The sequence below is a fragment of the Mus pahari genome, chromosome 12 (assembly GCF_900095145.1).
Source record: "Mus pahari chromosome 12, PAHARI_EIJ_v1.1, whole genome shotgun sequence".
Taxonomy (NCBI): Eukaryota; Metazoa; Chordata; class Mammalia; order Rodentia; family Muridae; genus Mus; species Mus pahari.
The window spans coordinates 12,548,289-12,569,290 of record NC_034601.1 but is presented as its reverse complement, the minus strand read 5'-3'; the positions used below and the strand labels follow the sequence as shown (position 1 = coordinate 12,569,290).

The window sequence follows — 21,002 nt, the reverse complement described above, 5'->3', positions numbered from 1 at the left end:
CAGCTTGGCTTGGCAGCCGGCCGGCCATGGCTGCAAGCACATGACTGAGCAAAGTTCCTGCGAGGGGGTGGCGGTGAGGGACAAGATGGCTATTGGAATACAGCTGCATGGTGGGGCAAGAGCTAGTGCCTGAACTGTGGACCAACACTGCAGAAAGTTGGGTTGTGCACGGGGTGGTGCCAGGCTGGTCCCTCGGGGCTGAGCTCTCTTCTTGTAGCTGAAAGCCCTGGGCTCAACCTAACATAATTTGCAGTGGGAAGGGGAAGGGAAGCACCTGAAACAGCATTCTGTCTCCTAGCAACTCCACGCAGGTGGTGGGAGAGAGCTTGCTGATGCCTCCAAATGCCTGACAGAGGAGTTGAGCAGGCATGAGTGTTACAGATGTAACCTACCACCTTCTGTTTGGATTTAAGTGAACAAAATTTGACACACACACAAACAATTGACACAAAGACCCTCAGGTGGTCAATGCAGAGAACAGGAGACTATAGAGTTCAACTCTAAATGGGATGCAGATATCATACCCCAGCAACAATAGTAGGGGAAGATGTGGAAGAAAGGGTGCAAAAGCCAGAAGTTGTAGATATATCTCTGTAACTCCTTCCATGGTTTTTTGTTCCCCCTTCTAAGAAGGATCGAAGTATCCACACTTTGGTTTTCCTCTTTCTTGAGTTTCATGTGTTTTACAAATTGTATCTTGGGTATTCTGAGCTTCTGGGCTAATAGTCACTTATCAGTGAGTATATACCATGTGTGTTCTTTTGTGATTGGGTTACCTCATTCAGGATGACATTTTCTAGTTCCATCCATTTGCCTAAGAATTTCATGAAGTCATTGTTTTTAATAGCCGAGTAGTACTCCGTTGTGTAAATGGATACATTTTCTGTATCCATTCCTCTGTTGAGGGACATCTGGGTTTTTTTCCAGCTTCTGGCCATTATAAATAAGGCTGCTATCTACATAGTGGAGCATGTGTCTTTATTACATGTTCAGCCCAACTTAGCCAGACACTGAGAGTCTGATGTTAGGTGGTTTACTGCCAGCACATTTAAACAGTAAATTTTGGAAAACAAGTTTCCTGGTGTAATAAAATCCCTGGTATACAAGGAGACATAATTAAATTACAACTCTACTCAAAGTCCATGGCATTTCTTCTGATAAGATGGACTCCAGAGATAGGCTGCATGTATTTTTTTAAGGACCTAGGGAAGGATCTGGCCTGGTCTTACTCATAGCACAGAGGTCATTTGCGCAATACCTGCCTCTGGTCTTGGCTGTAGGATCTCGGTGTGGTCCGGCCCACAGATAACTCGGATCAGCAGGCTGTTATTCACTTCCAGGTCCCAGCCTTCTGGATGGAGAAGTGTTATATATCCTTTCCTTTGAGAGGGCAATCCCGTGTGCTTAACATTCCCGGCTTCCCTAGAGATCTGTGGGCAGAAGGACCTTCATGCTCCCAAGTTTATATAGGCAACTACATTGCTCTATCTAGAAAACACATTTCTAAAAGAGTCAATATACTATATAATCTCAATAATATGTTAGCTTTTTTTTCTACTGTTTAGCTTATTTCTTTACCAGGAGAAATGTAAATTTATGACTATTTATTTACCTTATGTTCATTACATAAGAACATTTAAGAACATCTTGAAACCTGACTTATTTCAGGATAACTTGAAATACCAGGAAAATGAGTTGAGGTCATGAGAGTCCTGCCATGCTTAGAGACACGCAGTGACATATTTGGAAAGTCTAAGTGTTCCCATGAGTTAAACAACACCTTTCAGTATCAAGAACTCATCACTTTCAACATTATGGAGAGCATTATGTTTGTATTTGATTTTTACAATTTCTAAATGCATACTTAAGAGTAAGATATTTGAAAATGTAAATTTAAACATTCCTTATTTTCAGTTTACCAAAGAGGAGCAGGGGGGGGGGCGGGGTTCAAAGAATCAATGTGAGTTTTCAGGCTAAGATTTTTATCTTTTTGTATTCCACGTCCATTGAGATCTCTTTATTTTAAGCTGCTTTGGTTTGTTCTGTTCTTTTCCCTGTTAGCGGTTCTACAAAAAGGCAGCGGCCTTTGTGCTGAGAGCAGTTGGTAAACACTCTCCCCAGCTGGCCCAGGCCATAGTCGATTGTGGAGCTCTGGATACACTGGTGATCTGCTTGGAGGATTTCGACCCTGGAGTCAAGGAGGCTGCGGCCTGGGCACTTGGATATATTGCAAGACACAACACAGGTAATGGGGGATATTTGGAAACAAGGAAACTCTAGAGTTATGACATTATTCAGTGTTAATAAACAGTAGATTGAGTTTCAGGATGGCTGTATATGTGGTGAAAATCACATTTGAATGACAGTCCAGCTATTTGGAGTGGGATTGGTCCTCAAAGTCTTTGGTAGCCAGTTATAATGTTGTATGCTTGTAATCCCAGCATACAGGAAGCTGAAGCAGAAAGATTACAAGCTCAGGACCAAGCTGAACTACTATGTGAGGTCCTGCCTTTAAGCCAAAATAAACAAAACCAACCAAAATAAATATCCCAAATCAACCAGTAGAATAAAATATATCCTTGAAATTTGATTGTTAATGAATATATATTGGATTGTCACCCCATGACAATTCATTGAGTCTTTGTTATAAGTTATGTTTTAAATGATAAAACTACATAATACAGTATACATTTATATCCATATGAATACACTTATATCCATATGAATACTGTAAGTTTTCATATGAATATAAGTTATAAAGAACTACATGTTTGTATTACAGTTAGTAGAATTTGGATGCCTTTTCAAAACTTCCAGTTTCTTTTCATTGTGTTTACGTATAAAATAGCAGCTACTGTGTACTGAATAATTATGAGCCTGGCTCTGCACCCTGCATTTCAGCTAGCTTGCTGAGGTGCTTGTCTCCTTACCAAATAGTGTAGCTTAGAGAAGATGCCTTAGGCTATGTGGATGGTAGCAACAGAATTTGGGTTTAATTCTGACGCCCAAGTCCATGTTAACTACTTGGTCATACTATCTGTGCCTGACAATACTGGTGGCAACCTAGAAACCTAGCAACACCACTGGAGACAGGAAAGAAATAGGACTAAATAACATTAAGCTGAGAAAGAATATTATTGTCAGAAGGCTTTAAAATCAATATATTAAAATTCACTGCATAGCATCTAGAGTTTGGTGTCTAAATAGGTTTATTTAGGCCTGTTATTTACTACCCGTTGGGAAAATAGGCAACATTTTTTCTTTTTATAACTAGCATATGCTAGTGATATGCAACAATAGACTTAATTAATACACACACAAGCACACACACACACACACACACACACACACACACACACACGCACACACTGTATTTTGGTTTGCCCATCTTGCTCCCTCCAACCTCTATTATCTGCTCTGGCCTGCATCTCACTAATCCTTTTCCTTTCCCTAACTAGTCCTCTGTCTTCATTAGGATTACTCCCTAACTAGTCCTCTGTCTTCATTAGGACTACTATTGCTATGATGAAACACCATGACCAGAGCAGTTTTGGAAGGATAGGGCTTATTTGGCTTATGTTTCCACAACACAGTTCATCATCAAAGGAAGTCAGGATAGGAAATCAAACCCGTCAAGAGCCTGGAGGCAGGAGCTGATGCAGAGGCCATGGAGAGAGAGGCGCTGCTTACTTCTTTCTCCCCATGGTTTTGTGTTTGCTGATGGTTTATTTATTTATTTTTGCTAGGGATGGAGCACAGAGCCTCAGCCATGCTTGCCAAGTACCTGGCACTGAACTCCATCTCCAGCCTTAACTGTATTTTTAGAGTTGTAATTTACTCTTAGAAACCATTATGAGATTGGAAAGCACTGAGTAGGATTCTACCCATGAGTAGAATTAGTTCTATTTTCATAACTGTATTAGTCAGGGTTTCTATTCCTGCACAAACATCGTGACCAAGAAGCAGTCAGGGGAGGAAAGGGTTTATTCAGCTTACACTTCCACATTACTGTTGATCACCAAGGAAGTCAGGACTGGAACTCAAGCAGGTCAGGAAGCAGGAGCTGATGCAGAGGCCATGGAGGGATGTTCCTTACTGACTTGATTCCCCTGGCTTGCTCAGCTTGCTTACTTTCTTATAGTAGCCAAGACTATCAGCCTAAAGCTGGTGCCACCCACAAGGGGCCCTTCCCCATAGATCAATAATTGAGAAAATGCCTTATAGCTGGATCTCATGGAGGCATTCTTCTCAACTGAGGTTCCTTTCTCTGTGATAACTCCAGCTTGTGTCAAGTTGACACAAAACCAGCCAGTGAAATGATACAAATGTTAGGCATATTATATTCCAGTATACACATATTAAAAAGATATTAATTTAAGTCAAATGGAATTTTTTGTTTAATTAACCTTTTTAGTATTTTTTGAGAATTTTATACAGGAGACTGTATTTTTATCATTTCCACTCCCTTTGTATCACCTACTACATACTCGAAATTTCTTTCAGATTAATGACCTGTTTTTAAATTATTATTATTGTGCACATGTGTGCATGCATGCACACATAAACATATGATTTACTATGTTGGTAGAATGAGATATGGTTCAGTAGTAAAATTGCTCATGACACAAACATGAAAATCTGAGTTTGATCCCCAGCGTGCACATAAAATCCATGCATGGCCATGTGTACACCTGTAATATGAACTCTGGCTCTTATAGTCTTCCTGCCCCATCTTCAGTGCTTTTGCCTGAGCTGTAGGTGTAGGAGTTGCATAGTAGATATATCATTTGGAGTTGGTCAGTTATTCTCCATATTTTGATCAGTTGTGGATTTCTGTAAAACTTTCTCTGCTGAGTACCTGGATACATCCTTAGAATCCAGTAAGAGAGTGCATTGATGTAGGAAAATGGTGGCTCTGGGCTCTATAACTCTCTAGCCTATGGCAGTTGTTTAGTTTTACAGTTCCAGCCATAAATTCCCTCCTATTGATCAGACCTTAAATTCAGTTTGACAGCTGTTAGTCACCCACAAGATAAATGTACCACTCTTGCACTATCAGGGGCATCTGTTGTCTGGTTATTATTGTGGTTCACAAGCTTTACAGCTAGTAGCACTATTGTTGCTTTTTTATTTTGACTGCTTACATGACACCTTCTGATATGAGATCTAGTCCTCAGAGACAAGACTTCAGGTCAATTTGGGCTCAATTCTTCTAAGTCCAGTGTTTGACCTGTGTGGTATGAGTTTGTTTTTGAGATGGGGTCTCTCAAACTTATTATGTTCTGAGTCTGGCCCTGAACTGATCGTCTTGCCTTATCTTTTAAAGAGGCACGTACCACCATGCCCAATGGTCAATAATTAACAGAAATCATGAATATTATATTAATGAATTATACAAATCATGCTTGGAATTCTTTTTTGTTTCCCTCAGGTGTGTGTGGTGGGCGAGAGAGAAGCAGTGACCACCCACACCATCCCATCTTCAAATGCAGCTGTCGATAGAGTCAAATAACACCCTCATCCTTTCTACTGATTGTATCTGTCTGTGTGAAAACTGGCTGGCATCAGCTGCCCACATGCACTCACTCACTCACTTTTCTTGGCCCAACAGAATTATCTCAAGCTGTGGTGGACGCAGGAGCAATTCCTCTGTTAGTTCTGTGTATCCAGGAGCCAGAAATTGCTTTGAAAAGGATCGCTGCCTCGGCCCTCAGTGATATCTCAAAGCACTCCCCAGAGTTAGCACAGACGGTGGTGGATGCAGGAGCGATTGCTCACTTAGCCCAGATGATCCTCAACCCTGATGCAAAACTGAAGGTAATAAAAATGATGTTATGAGGCAGACGAGCCAGTGCTTTCACAGTCTAAGAAAATGAAAGCATGTACAGGTTAACATTACATAGTAAAAGAATTAGTAAATATAATTGAAAACATACGAATATATTATGTAGTTGGTCTAATATGTGAAAATAATGCTATAGTGAGTATACAATTAAGACAGGATTGGGAAAACTGTGTTTTGTTTGCTGCTTCTATGAGAAAAACGCCATGATGAAAGTAGCTTGGTGCAGGGGTAGATGGTGTCTCTATCGCTGAGGGAAGCAAGCCAAGGCAGGAGCTCAAGGCTGGAACCTGGAGGCAGGAACTGAAGGAGAGACCACAGAGGGAAGCTTATTATTACTGGGCTGCTTTCCTGGCTTCCTTCCTTTCTCCTTCTTTCTTCTTCTCCCCCTCCCCTACCCTCCTCTCTCCTCCCCCCTACCCTCCCCTCTCCTCCCCTCCCCCCTCCTCCTCCTTCTTCTATAGCTCAGGTCTCTCTGCTTAGGGATGGCACTGCCCACAGTGAGTGGAAATTTCCTACGTCAATTAGCAATGAAGACTCTGCCTCACAGATATGTTCATAGGCCAATCCGATCTGTTCAATTCTTCATTTGATGTTCCCTGTAGACCATAGGGCTGTGTCAAGCTGACAGCTGGAGCTAACTATGAAATTCCATTCTTTCCAACTTTGACATATAAGCACATCACTTGAAACTAACCTTTTCTCTCTTGTTTGTCCCCAAGATCTAATATCAATGTCATAATATAAAATATACTACAATTCCAAAAGTCCCATAGTCTTTATCAACTCCAACCCTTTAAAACCCCACTATCTCTTTAAAAATCCAGGGTCTCTGAACGGTGGGCTCTGTTGTAGTATGGAAAAATACTTTTCTTATTCCAAGATGGAAAACCCAGGGTACGTCAGATGAAAGCAAAACTAAACTTGATAGTATAAGTCAATCGATGTTTGGTATCTGGGACCCATTCATGATCTTCTGATCTCCAAAGGCAACTCTCCAGCTCTGCTTCTGCAACACACACAGCTTGTCTGGAAGGCTCAGGCAAGCTTCACTCCACACCTGCCCCTGTCCTCTGTAACTCCAATACGGTAGAGTCGTCCCTGTAACTGGGTCTGTACTCTTCACCAATGGCCTCTCCTGGTCTCTCAAGGAATCCTGACCTGCCATGTGGTGCCAAACCTCAGCTTTTCCCAAAGACCTCTTTTGTACTAGTGTTTCCTCTGTAACTGAGGCTATACCTTCACCAGTAGCCTCTTCTGGTCTCCCTCTAGGGAGACTTCCTGCCACACAGTGCCAAGCCTCAGCTGCTCTTCATAATTTCTCCATACCTTCAAAACGATCACCGCATGGGATATTATAAATCTTTTAAAACCACATCTGCATTATGAGGTTGGCTGTTGGATTCTGTATAAATGTTTTTCATTTCATGTCTGCCTGACAGCGCCAGGTCCTCTCAGCTCTCAGTCAGATTGCAAAGCATTCTGTGGACTTGGCAGAGATGGTTGTTGAAGCAGAGATTTTCCCTGTTGTACTAACCTGCCTGAAGGACAAAGATGAATATGTGAAGAAAAATGCTTGCACCTTAATCAGAGAGATTGCAAAACACACGCCTGAGGTAAACCAAACCCAAACCCAAAAACCAACCAACCAACCAACCAACCCCCCCAACTGAAAAGTAAACGTCAAGATGCGACTCTACTTTGTTACTTTGTTTTAGTGAACGTAGCACTCCTGACCCCGAGCACAGTACTCCTGTCTGAAGTGGTGCCAATCAAAGGGTAGCTCTACATTGCTAAATATTCTGTAAGGCACAAAGTTCCCTTCAGTTGAGAACCACTGAATTGTAGTAATTTAGTTGGAGTTTAAAATACTATTTCTAATCACTTATAGCTTTCCATTTCTAGTTGTAGTGTCTGTGGATCACAAAGGTCTTCTGGCCCAAGGTCAGGACTTGATTTACGTGTGAAGAATACCCCTCACAAAGCAAGCGTGTGTTCTATCCTTTTTCTGTGCGGGCTTTGCTTAACCAGTTTTAATTTTATTGCACACTAGTCTCTGTGTTTCATTTATCTTTATTTGTATGGATTTTTTTTGTAATATTGAAGTACACTCAGCTTTGTAGTATTGCCAGCAAACGGGAAAGCGGGTTAGACTATTCCCAGTGTCTGAGTTTTCAGTGATTATTATAAGCTGACTAAGTAGCTAATTATGAACTAGCTTTAGGTGAAGGGTTTTAACATTCATTACAACAGGGACAGAGATTTTTCCATTGATGTGGAAGAAGTTGAATTAGAGAACAAGGTTCTTCACAGTGACTGTTTGTAAACAGCAAGAATGTTCTCACATGTGTCTTTAGGAATGACAATATTTTCTATAAGTCATATTTCAATTTTTATCAGTTGTGTTTTTGTGTTTTTTTTTTTTTCAGTCCTAAATAAAGTATAGTCAAGCTGTATTGAAAGAGCATCTCACGTTGTCTGGGCTCTTGTTCTTTTTCCCTCAGCTCTCACAGCTGATCGTTAATGCCGGAGGTGTGGCTGCCGTGATCGACTGCATAGGATCCTGCAAAGGGAACATCCGGCTGCCTGGCATCATGATGCTGGGTTACGTGGCTGCTCACTCTGAGAACCTGGCCATGGCGGTGATCATCTCCAAGGTATTCTCACCTCACACTTAGTGATGTAGTAGGCTAGCCTGTGGTGGAACTGTAAGCTGGTGTTCTCCGTTATTAGAGAAAGTATAACTGAACAAAGTGGTGAAAAACAATCACCCTTTTTTTTTTTTTTTTTTAGTTGCTCTGCTGTTGAGTTCAGTACTTGTCACCATGCTTCCTTGAGTAACCTTTAAAACAGCCGAGGTCACAGAAAATGTTTTACTCAGCGTCTTGTTCCATAATCATCACCACCTTTAAGTATCACTGTTATCTGAAACTTATCTGTTAAGTATATGTATATATTAAAGGATTAATCTGGATATTTACAAACATGCCAGCACACTATGGTTAAAGACGTCACAGCTGGGTTGTGGCACATGCCTTTCATCCTAGCACTTGGGAGCTGAGTGGATCTTATGAGTTCCAAGTCAGTTGCGTCTTTATAGTAGACCCTGTCTCAAGAATCAAAACCAAACTGAACAAGATAAAGAAGAACCTTTTATAAAAGATTGGACCATTAGTCATTTTTGTCTGTTCTCAGTGGTCTCTATGTCCCTCCCCTTCTTGTCACTTGAATATGGAGATTGCTTTCACAAACGGCTTCCTTCCTTGGGTACAGGCTGTAAGCATGGACACACAGCAGACATCAGGGCTCTGGGTGTTATTTTTATTTTGACTTATATCAATTATGACTTTGTATAAACTCACTATGTAGAGCAGTCTGGGATATAGTAGATGCTCATAGAACATGCAGAAATATTGATCTCCTGATGAATGCTCCAGAGGCTGTGTGCTCACAGCCCCTGGTGAGCCTCTAGGGCACAGATGTTCTGCAGCTGTTTGTTAACAGAAAGGTGTGTGCCTACTTATCCTGCTAATGAGGATGAAGAGCAGCCTCAGAGTGTCATCTTCTGTCTATTCCATGAAGATGCTGTGTCTTTTTATCCTGCTGTTTGTTTTTGTTCTTCTGTTATTGCAGGCCATGGCAGTGACTAGAGCTCTCCAGTCCTTTTAGATGAGTCCCATAGGATATGACTAGGGTTTTTGCTCCTTAGCTTTCATGTGGGAAGAAGGATGCAAGAGCACCAATGGGTTGCTTCCCAGGCATCCAGCTCAAGTAGCAGGGATGCCTGCCCCTCTGTGGTGAAGGGGGCTGCCAGGCCTGCCTGTGGTTTTCCACTTTCCTGGAGATCAAAGTGGTGGCAGGAGTTTGAGATAAAGCACAGAGCAAGGCAGCACTCTCTCCTTGTCCTAGTGATAGCGCCGTAACACTAAAACAAACGAAACAAACCAGTTCAGTTTTTTGAAATTATAATATAATTATATACTTTTCTCTGTATACCAATTTTCCAATACAAGATGGTCAGCTCTGAAAAAATACACATACAAATAAAATTATACCAACTGGGCAGATCGTATCCATGTATTTAGAAACACGCTCACCGCTGCCACCACCACCACCACCACCACCACCACCACCACCACCACCACCACCATCAATTAATGAAAAAAGAGGCCATGGATTTGAAAGAGAACAAGGAGGGTTAAATGGGAAGGTTTGGAGGGAGGAAAAGAAGGTGCCTAATAGTTAATGGCACCCTAAAACTCCTCATGTCACCATGTACTTATAACCAGTAGGCCTGTAAGGCAGAGCTGGGGGTTGGGTCCATGAGCTGTTTGCCTCTCAGTCTTATTACATCTATAAGTGTGGGCTCTTTAGAGTGTTAGGTCACTCTGAAGATAGGTCTGGGATTTTGTATTGATGAACACAGGAAAAAAAAAAAAACAGATGAAAGACTATGGGAGGTCTCTTCGGGAAATTGAACTACAACCAGTAAGGTGGAGGGGTGCAAATATGCCCAACAATTTTAACCTGTGACTGGTATCATGGCATTTTGATACTGAGAAAGATTTTTTTGTTTTTGGTACTAAGTTTGAGGTAATTATTACAGTCTCAAAATAGAAACAATATGCTTACTAAGAGACTGGAATAAAAAATTTATTTGCTTCCCTTAGGGACACAAACTGTAATGTGTTTGAGGTGTTTACGTTAGTTATGTTTTTAATATTTAGTTAACATTAATGCTTAAGATAAAAATGTAAGCATATGCTACTAGTGTAAAAAAGGTTTCATTCCTACATAAGCATTCACTGTGTTAGGATGAGCAAAACTGTACTTAGGTTGACCAAAATTAATAAACAAACATGTGTGACTTCAAGAAAGATATTAGTGCTATATAGTCCACTTGCTTATATTATTGTGATTTTAGTCTATCATAATAATGTTCTCAACTTTACTATAATTGGTTAAAAATTAAATTAATGTGTGTGTGTGTGTGTGTGTGTGTGTGTGTGTGTGTGTGTGTGTGCATGTGTGAGTGTGTGCGTGTATGGCATGTTGAAGAAGATTGAACCCAGGGTTGTATGCATCCTGGCAAGGGCTCTATCTTCAGTCTTTGGTTAACTTTTTAAACAAGGGAATATGAATGTTTTATGATCCTAGAACAGTTTTAGTTGGTCACAATAGTATTTGGTTTTGCATGGTGTTTGTGTGTGGCATTTGTTGTTCTTTTGAATGTCTCTCAATCTGGGCAGTAAAAATTAATACAGATACGAGAGTAGTTAAGTTAGCTTGTTATAGGTAATTAATACAATTTGGTTCTAGTTAGTTTGTTACCCTAAACGGCAGGCCTTTTTAGGAGAAAGAGATGAAGGCCAAAGTGAGTTCTTTTAATGTCTGAGAGACAGGGAAGACTCATCAAGTCCACTCTAGGTTTATATGTAACTTTTGCTGTCTGGGTCCCTGGCAGGGTGTGCCCCAGTTGTCAATCTGCCTGTCAGAAGAGCCAGAAGATCATATTAAGGCCGCTGCTGCCTGGGCCTTGGGGCAGCTGGGAAGACACACTCCAGAGCATGCCAGGGCTGTGGCTGTCACAAACACTCTGCCAGTTCTGCTGTCTTTGTACATGTCACCGGAGAGCTCTGAGGACCTACAGCTCAAAGTGAGTGCTTTGGGGGGATTAGTTAGATATGACTAGTTTTTAAAATATGTGATTTAAAGTCCTTTTAAAAATGATTTTATATATTTCCATTTCAAATGTTTTCCTCCTTCCTGATCTCCCTCCCACAAAGCCATGCTTTCTTCCCTCCCATTTGTCTCTAAGAGGGTGCTCCCCCCACCTACCCAACCACTCCTGCCTCACCCCTCCAACTTCCCCTTCTCTGGGGCAACAAGCCTACACAGGACCAAGGGCCTCCCCTTCCACTGATGCCAGATAAGGCAGTCCTCTGCTCCATATGTAGTGGGAGCCGTGGATGGACTCAGTATACTCTCTGGTTGGGGGTTTAGTCCCTGGGAGCTCTGAGGGGTACGGTTAGTTGATATTGTTGTTCTTCCCATGGGCTTGCAATCCTGTAACTTTAATTTTTTCAAGTCCTATTTTTAATGATGGTTCTTAAATGCTTTAACCTTCCTTGTAACTCACCAGCTACCAGAGGTAGTGGAAAAGAAAGGATATGGGGAAAGTGGATCTGTTTAGGAAGGTCCTTTGAAGCAATGTCTGTGTTGTCTGGAAGTCAACAGTTCAGTTCACAGGTTAGCAGGCAGAGGCAGCTCGTTCCACTCGTAAACACTTTACAGATACACCAGCAGTCTAGTCCTGTAGAGTTAGGTTACCAACAGCAGTGACAGGACCTAGCAGAAACAGTCAGGCTGTTGGTTGTGTCAGCAGGAGGGACCAGCAGGAACACCAGGAGAAATTCTCAGTTGTGCCTCTCTTGGGGAAGTGAAGATCAGTGAAGACGTGAGACCCACAAGCATTGCACAGCTAGCTGTACCAGTAAGCCAAGCTCTCTCTCTGTTACTCCATGGACTCCTATTTATACCCTCCAAACATCATGTGTCCTCCACGTGCCTTGCCTCAGCATGACTCTTGCCTCAGCACATGCATCCAATCAGCTCTAGTGCAGGGAAGCAGCAACAAACTGCAGCACACCACCAGAAGTGTTTTTGGTGTGTTTCTCTCTATGGTATCCTGACAAATGCAGCTCAACTATGTAGTGTAAGGAGGACCAATCCGTGCGTGATATTAGCAAAGAATCTTTCATTACGTGTCCTTTCACATGCTTGCTTTAGCAGAACATCCTCTCTCCTGTGTCTGCTTCAGAAAAACGTTCTTTCATGAGTCTGCCTTAGCCTTTCCATGTTTCTTGGGACCATTTTCTTGGAAAAAAATTTTCTAACCTTTTATTCTGAGATAGTGTCTATTTTTGTCACTGAAGTATGTTTCCTGTATGCAGCAAAATTCTTGGTCCTGATTACATATGCATTCTTTTAGCCTATGCCTTTTTATTGGGGAATTGAGTCCATTGATCTTGAGAGATATGAAGGACCAATGATTGTTGATTGTTACAGGTGAAATTATGCTTGTGTGGTTTTCTTCTTTTGAATTTGTTGTGAGAAGATTAATTTCTTGCTCTTGGGTATAGTTTGCCTCCTTGTGTTAGAGTTTTCCTTCTATTATCCTTTGTAGGGCTGGATTAGTTGGAAGATATTGTTTAAATTTGTTTTTTTCCCACTGAATATCTTGCTTTCTCCATCTATAGTAACTGAGAGTTTTTCTGGGTATAATAGACTGGGCTGGCATTTTTGTTCTCTTAGGGTCTGTATGACATATGTCCAAGATCTTCTGGCTTTTATAGTCTGTGTTGAGAAGTCTGATGTAATTTTGATAGATCTGCCTTTATATGTTACTTGCTGTATTAGTCAGGGTTCTCTAGAGTCACAGAACTTATAGATAGTCTCTATATAGTAAAGGAATTTATTGATGACTTACAGTCTGCAGTCCAAATCCCAACAATGGTTCAGTAGTAGCTGTGAATGGAAGTCCAAGGATCTAGCAGTTGCTGAGTCCCACACGGCAAGAAGGTTGAAAGAGCGAGAGCCAGACTCCCTTCTTCCAATGTCCTTATATGGTCCCCANCAGAAGGTGTAGCCCNGATTAAAGGTGTGTNCCACCACACCTTNAATCCCAGATGANCTTGGACTCGGAGATCTCCCTGTCTTAATCTTCTGGATTCAATCACCACTGTGTCTCAAGATCTCCATACCAAGATTCAGATCAGAAACTTCTATCTCCCAGCCTCCAGATTAGGTTCACTGGTGAGCCTTCCAATTCTGGATTGTAGTTAATTTCAAATATAGTCAAGTTGACAACCAGGAATAGCCACTACACTTGCTTTTAATATTCTTTATTTAATTTGGTGTTTTGATTATTATATGATGGGAGGATTTTCTTTTCTGGTCCAGTCTATTTGGTGTTTTGTAGGTTTTTTTGTATGTTTATGGGCATCTCTTTCTTTAGGTTAGGAAAGTTCTTCTATAATTTTGTTGAAGATGTTTACTGGCCCTTTGAATTGGGAATCTTCCCTCTCTTCTATACTTATTATCCTTAAGGTTTCATTTCCTCATTGTGTCCTGGACTTCTTGGATGTTTTGGGTTAGGAGTCTTTTGCATTTTCTTTAACTATTGTGTTAATGTTTTCTATGGCATCTTCTGCACCTGAGATTCTCTCTTCGATCTCTTGTATTCTATTGGTGATGCTTGCATCTATGACTCTGGATCTCTTTCCTAGGTTTTCCATCTCCAGGGTTGTCTCCCTTTGTGTTTTCTTTAATGTTTCTATTTCCAATTTTAAATCCTGGACAGTTTTTGTTCAGTTCCTTCATCTGTTTGGTTGTTTTTCTGTATTTCTTTAAGAGATTTATGTGTTTCCTATTTAAGGGCTTCTATTTGTTTACCTGTGTTCTCCTGTATTTCATTAAGGGAGTTATTTATGTCCTTCTTAAAGTCCTCTATCATCTTCATGAGATGGGATTTTAGGTCTGAATCTTGCATTTCAGGTGTGTCGTGGTATCCAGGGCTTGCTGTGGTGGGAGAACTGGGTTCTGATGTTGCCAAAGTAGCATTGGTTTCTGTTGCTTATATTCTTGGTCTTGTCTCTCACCATCTGGTTATCTCTAGTGCTAACTGGTCTTGTTGTCTCTGACTGGAGCCTGTCCCTCCTGTGAGCCTCTGATCCTGGTTATATCAGAAGTCCTGGGAGTCCAGATGTCTCTGTGATCTTAAGATCCTGGGTGTGTCAGAGCTCCTTGGAGTCAGGGTGCCTCTGGGTGTGGGAGGAGTGGGTGGAGATCCAGAGCCTAGGGTCCACTCTCTTGACTTCTTAATATATTTTGGATATTAGTCCACTATCTAATGTTAAGTCAGTAACATTTAACTCCTATTCTGTAGGCAGCTGTTTTGTCCTATTAACATTGTTCCTTGCCTTACAGAAGATTTTCTGTTTCATGAGGTCCCATTTATTAATTGTTGATCTTAGTGCCTGAGCTATTGGTTCAGGGAGATATCTCCTGTCCCACTGCATTTAAGGGTATATCCGCTTTCTCTTCTATGAGAATTAGTATATCTGGTAGTATGTTGAGGTCTTTGATTCACTTGGACTTGATTTTTGTGCAGGGTGATAAATATGGATCTATTTTCATTCTTCTACATGTAGAAACCCAATTAGACCAGCACCATTTGTTAAAGATGCTTTCTTTTCTCCTTTGTGTAGTTTTGGTTTCGTTGTCAAAAATCAAGTGTCTATAGGGTTTGGATTTGCTTCTGGTTCCATGATTTGATTCCATTAGTCAACCTATTTGTTTTTATGCCAGTACCAGGTGGTTTTTATTACCATTGCTTTGTAGTAGAACTTGAAATCAGGGATGGTGATTCCTGTAGAAGTTCTTTTATTAAACAGCATCACTTTAGCTGTCCTGTATTTTTTATTTTTCCATATGAAGTTGAGTGTCATTTTTCCAAGGTTTGTAAAGAATTCTATTGGAATTGTGATGGAAATTGCATTGAATCTACAGATTGCTTTTGGCAGGATGGCCATTTTCATTGTGTTTTTTCTACCACTCCATGAGCATGGGAAATCTTTCAATCTTCTGCTACCTCTTCAATCTTTCTAAATTTTGTGGGGTACAGGCTTTTGAAGAAAGACCTAATGATTCTTGGGATTTCCTCAGTGTCTGTTATGTCCCTCTTTTCATTTCTGATTTCTGTTGATTTGGACATTGTCTCACTGCCTTTTAGTTAGTTTGATTAAGGGTTTGTCTGTATTATTAATTTTCTTTGAAAAACCAACTCTTTGTTTCATTGATTCTTTATATTATCCTCTTTGTTTCTAATTGGCTGATTTTAGCCCTGAGTTTGATTATTTGTTACTGTCTCCTCTTCTTGGGTGTGTTTTAGAGCTTTGGGGTATGCTCTTAAGTTGCTCGTATGGGGACTCTCCAATTTCTTTATGATGGCACTTAGTACTTTGAACTTTCCTCTTAACACTTCTTTCTTTGTTTCTCATTCATTTGGGTATGTTGTGCATTAATTTTCCTTGAATTCTAGAACATCTTTAATTTAATTTTGAGAAGAGAGCTGTTCAGTTTCAATAACTTTGTAGGCTTTCTGGTGTTTCTGTTGTTGAAGTCTAGCTTTAATCTATGATGGTCTGATAAGATAATTGTTTCAATTTTCTTGTAGCTGTTGAGGCTTGCTTTGTGACTAAGCACATGCCCCATTTTTGGAGAAGGCATAGTGGGATTAGATATTTTTCTGTTGCTGTAATAAAAGTATTTTGACAAAGTAAAATTATAAAAGAAAGAATACATTTTGGCTTATAGTTCCAGAGGGATGAGTCCATCATGTCAAGGAGGCACGAAAGATAAAGAGAAATGGAAGTATTGTGAGCCTATAATACCCCAACCTGCACTGCCACCACTACTATACTCCCTGTAGTAAGATCATGTGTTCTAAGCCTCCCCAAACATCACCACTAACTGGGAAACATATATTCAAATGTCTGATCCTATGGCAGATATATCTCACTCAAATGTATTATATTATGACAGTAATATAATAAGATGTGTTTAAAAATGGGTTTGTTTTAAGCTTATAAAATGTATAGAAGAAAGATTGGATTGAATTTCTTAAATCTTATTTAATATATGAAATAGTATTAGGGGCAAACTGTGTCAAATGATAAAAGGATATGCACACCTGCTCCATTTGAGTATCTAAAGAAAAGTTTAAAATTCAAGAAAATGTTTACTGCTACTACACATTATGATAAAAGTTTTGCAAAAATTTTGCAATGTGAAGTGGTCCTTCATTTCAAGAGCATTTATAAATATCCAGTAACAAAATTAGAAGACCTCAGAGAAAGAACATGTAAGCAGAACAGTTTCCTAGGACACATAGATGTATGAAGTATGAAGTTTTCAGAAAACAGCCATGCACAGCTGTGCAGCACTCTAGAATGGAAGAGAAACAAATTCACCAGCTTCAGAACTAGCTGCAGCATGCCACAATCACAACTGGCCCCTTCTCTCACATTGTCGTTAAGGGCAGTACTGCATGATGTTGCTCTGAAAGCAGGAACAGTTCTGAAGGGAAGGCAGCATGGGCACATCAAAGGCGGCCTGGGAACATGCAAGGCAGCCTGGGTACATACAAGGCAGCCTGGGTACATACAAGGTGGCCTGGGGACATGCTAGATGGTATGGGGACATGCAAGGTGGCCTGGGGACATGTAAAGTCGCATGGGTACATGCAAGGTGGCCTGGGGACATGCTAGATGATATGGGGACATGCAAGGTGGCCTGGGGACATGTAAAGCAGCATGGGGACATGCAAGGTGGCCTGGGTACAGGCAGTGCATGCCCTGTTCCTGGTGGGTGATACACTCCCTGGTTGAGAGTTCAGTAAATCTCTTGAGCTTCAATTTGAGAAGGAGGAAATTTCTACCTGTGCCACAGCAGCATCTCTGTAAATGCACACTGAAATATGCATGCAATAGATACTTCTGAGTGCATATCTCTCTGAAAATGCTACTGTATAATAGATATTTTCTTAGATTTATTGGTTAGAAGAAATAGAATATTTTAGTTATCTGTTTTCATATCTACAAACCTTATACAATATAGTGTTATCTATATAATTATGTAATATATGATAATTTATAGTCTTCAACTTTATGCTTTATAATTTTAATTTTCTCACAGATATTTTAAGAACTTAACAATTTACTTAATGTTTTAAGATTTAGCGGGAAGCTATTATATGATAAAAGCCAGTTAAAATAGTTTTTTGGTACAACTGTTTTAAGAATGTAACAAATATAGGTTAGATCAGTGTCTTAGGGTTTTATTTCTGTGAACAGAAACCATGACCAAAGCAACTTTTATAAGGACAACATTTAATTGGGACTAGCTTACAGTTTCAAAGGTTCAGTCCATTATCATCAAGGCAGGAGCATGGCAATATCCAGGCTTACATGGGGCTGGAGGAGCTGAGGGTTCCGAAGGGAACTAGCAGAAACTGACTTCTAAGCAGCTAGAAGAAAGGTATTAAACCCCACTCCCTCAGTGACACATCTACTCCAATAAAGTTATACCTCCTAATAGTGCTACCCCCTGGACCAAGCATGTACAAACCATCATAATAACCAAACTAGTTTTATTTCCAAATCTAGAAATATAGACTATGAAATGTTAATATTTTATATGCATTTTGCTTTGTATTTCAATAGAGTAAAAAAGCCATAAAGAATATCCTTCAGAAATGCACCTACCTCCCAGCCCTCGAGCCATTCCTGTATGACGCACCTCCCAATATCCTGAAACATGTTGTTGGGCAGTTCAGTAAGGTAAGGAAAGAATTCACCTGTCAATTTGTTGCTTTCCCATTTGCTTCTATAAGTGGGACTGTGGGCTTTACTACATAATTCTCCATTCCTGTCCATATGCATTAACACAGACACATAGGTTAAAACCCACAGACAATGCTAACTCTTCCTACTTTTTAAAATTATGCTCAGGAAGTACTTAAAGTACATAAAGCATTACAACTGAGCTGGCGGGATGGCTCACTAGGTAAAAGTACTTGCCCTCCAGGCTTGGTAACCTGAATTGCATCCCTGGAGCCCATGGTGGAGGGAGAGAACCTGAAAAATTGTTCTCTGACTTCCACGTGTGTGCTGTGAGCTGCACATGTCCTCATTTTTGCACAGTAATAATAATAATAATAATAATAATAATAATAATAATATTAATAATAATGATAATATAACAATGATACAAAAATTTAAAGAGGTGATTCTCCTCCCCTACCACGGCTACTTTGCATTGATTAGTATCTATTCATCTTTCCCAGTGTCCTTTAATCTCAGACATCTAGGACTACAGGAAAGATCTTTATTAAAATAAATAAAGAACAAAAGAAAAAAAGAAAGAAAGAAAGAAGAAAATTTTGAGACCCTGAAATATTTTTGAGACCTTGGAAACTATGCCCTTTATTACAGATTCTGACAGTCATTTAGTCATATTCATTTGTTTTAAAATGTTTCAGTTTAAATTTTTTTTTAAAGATTTATTTATTTATTATATGTAAGTACACTGTAGCTGTTTTCAGACACTCCAGAAGAGGGTGTCAGATCTTGTTACGGATGGTTATGAGCCACCATGTGGTTGCTGGGATTTGAACTCCGGACCTTCGGAAGAGCAGTCGGGTGCTCTTACCAACTGAGCCATCTCATCAGCCCCAGTTTAAATTTTTTGTGTGTGATCATTTGCTCACATATGTCTCTGAGCACAATGTGACAGTAGAAGAGGGCACAGGTTGCTTGGAGCTGGAATTATGGATAGTTGTGAAACTCCATGTGGGTCTGGGATCCAAATCCTCTGCAAGAATCAGTGCTCTTAAGTGCTGGGCCATCTCTCTAGTCCTGCATATTCTCAGCTTTAGTTAAAAATTAAGAAATGTGACTGTTTCCTAGATAATTTCTTAGATAATTGCATGTTCATATATAGCATGTAAATGAAAGTGTGATAGAAATGTTAAGCTGAGAAACGTGGGGTGGCAGCTGATGAGGAAGGATCCCATGATGGCCACAGTGTGTCAGACTCAGTGTTTGGCTCCTGAGAACTACTGAGACTCTGCTCTATATATTTGACCCAGCAAAAGAGCCCATGTCAGTCACCAGCCACAGTGGTTTTGTGTGAGATTAGAAGTTATTGTTTTGTGCTCAGTGTGGTATCCAAGGCTTTATATAGGTTAGACATATGCTCTACCCATGAACTGTAACCCCAGCTACGTTCTAATTCTTTGGCCAAGTCTTGACCCTGAAAACCTACGTTTGGCTAGATGTAAGTTGAGAATAGTAAATGCTTTCTTTATTGTAAACATTAAATAAGATGGTATTATTAAGAAGTTATTTTAGTCCAGGACACATTAAATAACTAAAAAATGAAAATAAAACAAGTATTATTTTAAAGAAATCAAAGGGGCTGGAGAGATAGCTCAGTGGACTGCTTTTCTGAAGGTCCTGCGTTCAAACCCCAGCAACCACATGGTAGTTCACAACCATCCGTAATGAGATCTGACACACTCTTCTGGTGTGTCTGAAGACAGCTACAGTGTACTTAGATATAATAATAAATAATTAAAAAAATCAAATGTTCAGATCTGTCATGGTAGTACACACATTTAATCCCAGCTCTTGGGAAGGGGAAGCAGAGGCAGGCCGATCTCTGTGAGTTCAGGCCCAGCCTGGCCTACATAGCAAGTTCTAAGCTAGCCAGGGGTACTTAGTCAAGACTCTTGTCTCAAACAAATAAAAAATAAAATAAAAAGAAATACAACAAACATTCAAGTGTTGAAGACAATTGCCACTCTTGACTATCAGAAGAAGACATGTTCATTTGAATTCTCTTTCAGAGCCTCACAAGTGAGACTCTCTGATTGCATGCTGTATTTCTGCAACTATGAACAAAACCAAGACCCACTGTGTAGGTCCAACTGCGCTGGAGCTTATTCCTGATCCTCCTGCCCCACCTCCTAATGCTGAGGTTGCCGGTGCAGATCTCACCACTTTAAAGTAGATTCTATAGTCAAGTAAGTTTCCTACAAGGCTTCCATCAGATTGCTTCCAGTTCTCGGCTTAGCTGACCTTTAAGCATGGTTGTTACAGGAAACAAAGTTTCCCCGAGATGCTGCTGCCTCTGAACAAGGTTCTGGGTCACAGATACCTGAGCTCTGTCTTCCTCAGTCCAAGAAAATGGTGAACTCTGTTCTTTCCCTGTCTGTGATTTGACAGTCCGAGTGACCACGCAGTGTAGAGGGAGCACTTTATACGGAGAAAGCTGGTTCAGTTTTCACTTTTATGTCTTTTAGATGCAAAATAGGAAGAGGCGAGCTAATTTAGTCACCCAAGAAGGAACAGTAAGGGACTAGTGGGTTATCCACAGATCTCAGCTCTGGAACAGTCCCTCTTAGAGTCTAATCTTTTTTTTTTTTTTTTTCTTCACTTTTTTTATTAGATATTTTCTTTTTTTTTCAATTTTTATTAGGTATTTACTTCATTTACATTTTAAATGCTATCCCCAAAGTCCCCTATACCCTCTCGCC

At 40.3% G+C, this 21,002-nt stretch overlaps 1 protein-coding gene across 1 annotated transcript in view; it reads left to right on the top strand.

Annotated features, from left to right (window-relative positions):
- Positions 1–21,002, top strand: part of LOC110329848 (sperm-associated antigen 6) — a 54,918-nt gene that overhangs the window by 22,330 nt on the left and 11,586 nt on the right. The window contains exons 4-9 of the mRNA XM_021209749.1: positions 2,062–2,245; positions 5,612–5,817; positions 7,285–7,458; positions 8,347–8,499; positions 11,307–11,498; positions 18,127–18,243. Coding sequence (XP_021065408.1) covers positions 2,062–2,245; positions 5,612–5,817; positions 7,285–7,458; positions 8,347–8,499; positions 11,307–11,498; positions 18,127–18,243 — 1,026 coding nt within the window. The remainder of the gene's footprint in view (positions 1–2,061; positions 2,246–5,611; positions 5,818–7,284; positions 7,459–8,346; positions 8,500–11,306; positions 11,499–18,126; positions 18,244–21,002) is intronic.